Genomic DNA, 7500 nt, shown 5'->3' on the forward strand with positions numbered 1-7500 from the left:
TGACGTGTTGGGTGAGGGGTTAGGGGTGTGTGTGTGGGTGTTTGGGGGAGGGATGGGGAATGGGGAGGACTGCCCTCACTCCCCCCACCCACTCCTTTTTTTTTTTCTTTTTTTTTTTTTTTGAAACGCGTCCCTGACTATTTCAAACTAATCAGAGAATGAACGCTGAGCATAAGACTTTTTTTTTTCTTCTGAAATCGATAATCTGACATCCGACATTTAAAAAAAACCACCAAAAAAAACCAAAAAAAAAAAAACAACGGGGGTGGGGTGGGGGGTGGAGGTACACAAACAACTCTTTACTTTTTATTTATTCATTTATTCATCTATGAATTTATTTGTTTGCTTGATTGTTGGTCTAATCAGTTATATATATATATATATATATATATATATATATATATATATATATATATATATATATATATATTTGCGGGAGCCTCTGTACCTCTTACCAGGCGATCATAATAGAATTATAAACAGAGCGACAATGTAATGGAGACATGCTCATTAACCCTTCAGAATCAACAATAATTATTATGTATTGTATGGCGTATGTTCTATAGAACAGCATGCGTGTTGGTGCTCTCTCTCTCTCTGAGTGTGCGTGTGTGTGTGCACTGTGTGCGTGTGCGTGCGTGTGTGTGTGTGTGTGTGTGTGTGTGTGTGTGTAGTGTGTAATGTGTGTGTGTGTGTGTGTGTGCTGTATGTGTATGCATATGCATGTGAGTGTGTGTGTGTGTGTGTGTGTGTGTGTGTGCGTGTCTGTGTGTGTATGTGTGTTCAGTATGTGTGTGTGTGTGTGTGTGTGTGTGTGTGTGTGTGTGTGTGTGCGTGTGTGCGTGTCTGTGTGTGTATGTGTGTTCAGTATGTGCGTGTGTGTGTCAGTGTCTGTATGCGTATGTATGTTCAGTGTGTGTGTCTCTGTGTGTGTGAGTGCGCGCGCGCGCGCGCGCGCGTGTGTGTGAGTGAGTGTGTGTATTTGTGCGTGTCAGTGTGTATGTGTGCACTGTGTGTGTGTGTGTGTGTGTGTGTGTGTGTGTGTGTGTGTGTGTGTAAAAAGTAAGCTAAAAACAAACAAACACTACTAACTCACAAACAAACACTACCAACTCACCGTCAACAGTTCCATTGTGGTGGGTCAGCGGGAGAACAGAGGGGTCCAGCTGTGACACGGGGTGGGGGTGGGGATGGGGGGTGTGAGGGTGTGGAGGGTGGGTGTGGGGGGAGCCCCCGACACTGCCGTCCAGGGGACTGTGGGCACCGTGCTGTTGCTGCTGTTGCTGCTGCTGCTGCTGCTCCGGGCTGGAGAGAGACTGTAGGTCCACCACCAACCTGCAAGCAACACACTTTCTATGTATGAACTTCGTTTGCCTTGTAATGGACGCCACAGTGACACTCGTATGCGTCTGTCAGTCCGTTGAGAAGTCGTCTGCCTAGCTGGCGGAAGTTTCTGAAAAATTGTCGTCGCTCTTGCAAGAAACATCCAACTGCTTCCTGGACTTTCAAAAATGGGTGATTCTAGATAAGTTACAATTGAACGCGGACAAAACTGAAGCAATGATCATAGGAACTAAACAAAAACTCTCTTCCATCACAACTGACACAATCAAACTTGGCAGTACATCCATCCCTCTTTCCAGTTCAGTCAGGAACCTCGGCGTTGTCCTTGATAACACACTGTCCATGCAAAAAATTACCAGTCAGACACGTCATTCCTGCTACTGTCAATTGCGGCGCACCAGTTCCATTCGGAAATATCTGTCCACCAACGCAACATCTAGACTTGTTTCTCTCATTTTCTCTCGCCTTGACTACTGTAACTCTCTATTGTCTGGTTTGCCTGCTTCATCCATTCAGTCCCTCCAGCGCATACAAAACTCTGCCGCCCGACTCGTCCTCAAAGAGAAAAGATCTGAGCACATCACTTCTCTTTTGCAACATCTCCACTGGCTCCCTGTCTCACACAGAATAAAGTACAAGGTCAGCACTCTATGTTATAAATGTATTCACAGATCTGCCCCTTCCTATCTCTGTGGCTGCCTTCACCTCTACACTCCATCTCGCTCTCTACGATTGGCTTCGGATCCACTCTGTTTACGCATACCCAGATTCAAACACTCGACTGTTGGCCGCCGTTCTTTCTCTGTCTCTGGACCTTGCAGTTGGAATAAACTTCCTCTTTCGCTTCGTCAAGTCTACGCACTAGGCTCTTTCAAGTCTGGCCTTAAAACCCACCTCTTCCCAAAATAGCCTCCTTCCCTGCCTCTTCCTTGTCTTCAGTTTTTTCCAGTTTTAGAGTTATGTATGCGTGTGAATGACTGGTGCGAAAGCGCTTTGATTTGTCTCTGCACAAGATTCAGCGCTATATAAATACCATTATTATTATTATTATTATTATTATCATTAATCTTCGATGAAATCGTGTTATGCTTGCCCCCACGACATGCCAAATGTTGTGTCTTGATTGATACCTGCCAATGGTTTATTTTCAAAAGTTATTACAGGAAAACAGTGCAGTCACACGTAGCGAAAACTTAATGCGGAGGCACACACAGGAATGTCCGCTTAACTAACGCCGCGAGCAAGTGAAAGCTTGCCGTGAAGTAGTCATCGTAGCCAGCTGAGCGCTCGGCTACATACATGAAGTCATCGCTTCGCGCTGAACAGACACGAGTAGCAAAATGGCTGATTGAACACTTCCGCTGGCTTCAGTTAGAATAGGGGCTCATAGAAGGCATGCGCTATCCACCTATTTTTGCTCAATGGGTCTAGCCTCATTATGAAGACAAAAACTGAGGGAAACAACTTGTTCTTCAGCGAAGAATCATAAGAGTCATTTGGGGAGCCGTACAGAAGAACTGTTCACCAGATTCCGTCAGCTCTGTCGGTTGTGTTGTCAAAGCCTGGGTCACTCTCTGCAAATGGCTTTCCTGTCCATTCTGCACTGTTGTCCGTTCATCGTGTTTATTTATTTATTTATTCATTTATTTATTTATTCACTTATTTATTCATTTATCTATTTGTTTATTTATTCATTCGTTCATTTATTCATTCATCTGTGTCTTCCCGTGCGTCTCCCTGCCTCAACAGTTTCCTTGAGGATTTATTTATTTATTCATTCATTAGTTTATCTATTTATTTAATTAATTAATTATTCATTCGTCTATTTATTTATCTATTTATTCATCTGTTTATTTATTCATTTCTTCATTTATCTATTTATGTATTCATTTATTCATTTATTTATCTATTTATTTATTTATTTATTTATTCATTTATCTATTTATTTATTCATTTATCTATTTCTTTCTTTCTTTCTTTATTCGTTTATTCATTTATTTATTCATTATTTATCAATTTATTTATCTATTTATTTATTCATTTATCTATTTCTTTCTTTCTTTCTTTCTTTCTTTATTCGTATATTCATTTATTTATTCATTATTTATTTATTTATTTATTTATTCATTCGTCTATTTATTTATCTATTTAGGAAGGGGAGGGAGGTGAAGGGGGGTCAGAGAAGAGGGAGGTGGGAGGAGGAAGGACGGGGGCAATAAGGGTGTGGGGGTGGGGGGGGGGAGGGAGGGGGGGAGGGAGTTGGGGGGAGAAAGGTGCTCGGCTGATTTGAGGATCTGCTCAGCACACACATGACCCATGACCATAAGTATGATCCTGAAGAAAAATGAGCTAGATGGTTTCGCTTTCAGTTTCAGTTTCAAGGAGGTGTCAAAGCGTGCGAATTGATCCATGGGTTTGTATTTGTATTTGTATTTCTTTTTATCACAACAGATTTCTGTGTGTGAAATTCGGGCTGCTCTCCGTAGGGAGAGCGCGTCGCTATACTACAGCGCCACCCTTTTTTTTTTTTTTTTTTTTCCTGCCTACAGTTTTATTTCTTTTTTCCTATCGAAGTGGATTTTTCTACAGAAGTTTGTCAGGATCAACCCTTTTGTTGCCGTGGGTTCTTTTACCTGCGCAAAGTGCATGCTGCACACGGGACCTGGGTTTATCGTCTCATCCGAATGACTAGCGTCCAGACCACCACTCAAGGTCTAGTGGAGGGGGGGAGAAAATATCGGCGGCTAGAGCCGTGCTTCGAACCAGCACGCTCAGATTCTCTCGCTTCCTAGGCGGACGCGTTACCTCTAGGCCATAGCTCCGCTTTTGTATGCATCACTAATCCACGTCTGCTTAATTAAAGAAGAGGGACAAGAAGAAGTAAGACGAGGCGGTGCAGGTGCTCCACTTACACTTAAACCCAAGACGCTGAAGCGCCTTCTTTAAGATAGGGTATGTATAAAACATGAACAATAAAATGAAATTTAGAAGAAGGAAAAAAACAAACAAAAAAAACAAAAAAACAACGATTAAACAAACAAGTTAATATAGATAGCTCGGATGGATGTTTTGAGGCAGATACAACTTGACAGGGTTAAAAAAAAAAAAAAGAGAGGGAGAGAGAGGGAGGGAGGGGGAGAGAGAACTGAACTGAACTGAACTAAACTGAACTGAACTGAACTGAACTGTACTGAACTGAACTGAACTGAACTGTACTGTACTGTACTGTACTGAACTGAACTGAACTGTACTGAACTGTACTGTACTGTACTGTACTGTACTGTACTGAACTGAACTGTACTGAACTGTACTGAACTGAACTGTACTGAACTGAACTGAACTGTACTGAACTGTACTGAACTGAACTGTACTGAACTGTACTGAACTGAACTGTACTGAACTGAACTAAACTGAACTGAACTGAACTGAACTGAACACTTTAATGTCAATAGCTTCACAGCCCTAATGACATGGGGGTTCATAATACAAATAACAACATGCATCAATAGTAATAATATTGATGAAAACCAAAACCAAAACGAAATCAATCAATCTGTGCAACAAAGTGCAGTTCGACCATCCATTCAAAGTAATGGCATGTAGTGAGAAATAAAAACAAAAAACATATATAAATGTATAACATAAATATTTTCCATATGAGAATGACAACACAGATTTCACTTTTCACAATGAGCAACACCTGATACTATTTTATTATTGCTGTTGGTTTTTTTTTTTCGTCGCATGTTATTCGCTTCGGTAATATATTTTGCAAGTGACTGTAGTGAAGTTTCCTGATTTAGATTAAGCACTCCAAAATATCTTCATTCTTTGCTAAATTGGTTTTAAATACAACACATTTTTTCTCGAATATCGTCATAAGCTTTACAACTAAACAAAAAATGTAATTCATCCTCCCTTAAATGACCGCACATCGGACAAGGGGAGAGCAACGAGGGCTCAGTCTGAAACCACTTTTCATAAGCATTCAACCCAATCGTTCTCGTTCTAAATCTGGCGAGACTTGTTCGGTGCCACTTGTTTGTCACGACTGTGATATATTTTTCTGTTTGAAATATACTTTTAAAACTATAAAACCATCTATATTTCTCAGTGCTTTCCATTTTACAGTGCCAATTCTGTTTATATGAAGCAATTAGCCTATCTTTGAATTCTGAAACAAATCCTTCTACACACCCAACTCCCTGACACATCCACACAATCCCAAATCCATTTACAGTTAGAGAGAGAGAGAGAGAGAGAGAGAGAGAGAGAGATGGAGGGAGGGAGGGAGACAGACAGAAAGAGAGAAAGACAGACAGAGACAGGGACACAAAACAAAACAGAAATGTGAAACAGAGTCAGTCAACTCAGTTCCCAAAACATCAACAACAACAACTCAACAACAACAACAACAACAACATAACACCAACGACGACAACAACACAACAACAGTTTCAGTTTCAGTTTCACTTTCTCAAGGAGGCGTCACTGCGTTCGGACAAATCCATACACGCTACACCACATCTGTTGAGCAGATGCCTGACCAGCAGCATAACCCAACGCGCTTAGTCAGGCCTTGAGTGCATGCTTACATATTTGTGTACCAATGAAAGTGGATTTCATTTTACGTAATTTCGCCAGAGGACAACACTCTCGTTGCCATGGGTTCTTTTTCAGTGCGCCAAGTGCGTGCTGCACACGGGACCTCGGTTTATCGTCTCATCCGAAAGACTAGACGCTCAGTTTGATTTTCCAGTCAAACTTAGGAGAAAGGGCGAGAGCGGGATTCGAACCCACACCCTCACGGACTCTCTGTATTGGCAGCTGAGCGTCTTAACCATTCTGCCACCTTCCTCCATAACAACACAACAACAACAACAACACAACAACAACAACAACACAACGCAACAACAACCACACATTCGCACGCACACACACACATACACACGTTCACACCAACCCAACCATCCGCCCACGCATACACACACACACATACACACGCACACAGAGACGCACACACACTTACACATACACACTAAAATCACAATATGTGAATAGATCTTAAACTGAAGAACACACACACACACACACACACACACACACACACACACACACACACACACACACACACACACACACACACACACACACACACAGACGCACACACACTCACACATACACACTTAAAAATCACAATATGTGAATATATCTTAAACTGAAGAACACACACACACACACACACACACACACACACACACACACACACACACACACACACACACACACTATAAAAAAATTTTTTTTTAAAGACGTACAACACTTTACTCTTCTACCTACCCAGCCAGACACACCCACCACCTATCTTACCTACCTTACCTACCTACCTACCTACCTACCTACCCTTCTACCAACACCCGAGGTAAACGACGATATGCCTCACTGGCGATGGCTTGGCTTTTGCATTGGCTTACTAACTTGTGTGTGTGGTGGTGAATGCCCTCCCGATCTGAAATTCGATCCCCGTCTGCCAACGCCTCCTCCTCCCTCTCCTCCACACCCCCCCCCCCCCCCCCCCCCTTTCCTTCACCTTCTATCCTTACCCCCCCCCCTTTCTCACTCACTCCCACCCCCTTCCCAAACTCACTCACCCCCTCCCCTCCCACCCAACACCACAACAACAACAACACCACCACCACCGCCTTCCCCCCCACCCGCGTGTCTCCACCACCATCTCCCTCCCTCTTTCACCCCTCCCCCTCCCACACACACACACACAACCCTTTCTCTCCTCATCAACACTCACCTCCCCCAACCCCCCCCCCCCCCCCCCAACCCCCCCAAATCTCCGAACTAAAATCACGTTTGCGCAAGTTTACCGTTCGACCCCCTTCCCCTCCACACACACACCTTAACCCCCCCCCCCCCCCCCCCCCCCCCCCCCCCCCCTTTACACCTCTCTTCTTCGTCTTCTTCTTCTTCTTCTTCTTCTTCTTCTTCGCTCGTCTCTTCGTTTATCTTTTCATCAAGCTTCAGAGATAAAGCCTGTCTTTCTCCAGTCTGGGGTCTGAGAAGGGTGGAAGGAAGGGAGGGAAGGAAGGAAGGAAGGAAGGAAGGAAGGAAGGGAGGGAGGGTGGGTGGAAGGAAGGAAGGGAG

General features: G+C 43.4%; 1 protein-coding gene across 4 annotated transcripts in view; it reads right to left on the minus strand.

Moving 5' to 3' along the window:
- Positions 1-7500, minus strand: part of LOC143295050 (uncharacterized) — a 274075-nt gene that overhangs the window by 101426 nt on the left and 165149 nt on the right. For all 4 annotated transcript variants that reach the window (XM_076606608.1, XM_076606607.1, XM_076606609.1 and 1 more), the window contains one exon: positions 1118-1335. In XM_076606608.1, coding sequence (XP_076462723.1) covers positions 1118-1335 — 218 coding nt within the window. The remainder of the gene's footprint in view (positions 1-1117; positions 1336-7500) is intronic.

This window comes from Babylonia areolata, chromosome 20, assembly GCF_041734735.1.
Source record: "Babylonia areolata isolate BAREFJ2019XMU chromosome 20, ASM4173473v1, whole genome shotgun sequence".
NCBI lineage: Eukaryota > Metazoa > Mollusca > Gastropoda > Neogastropoda > Buccinidae > Babylonia > Babylonia areolata.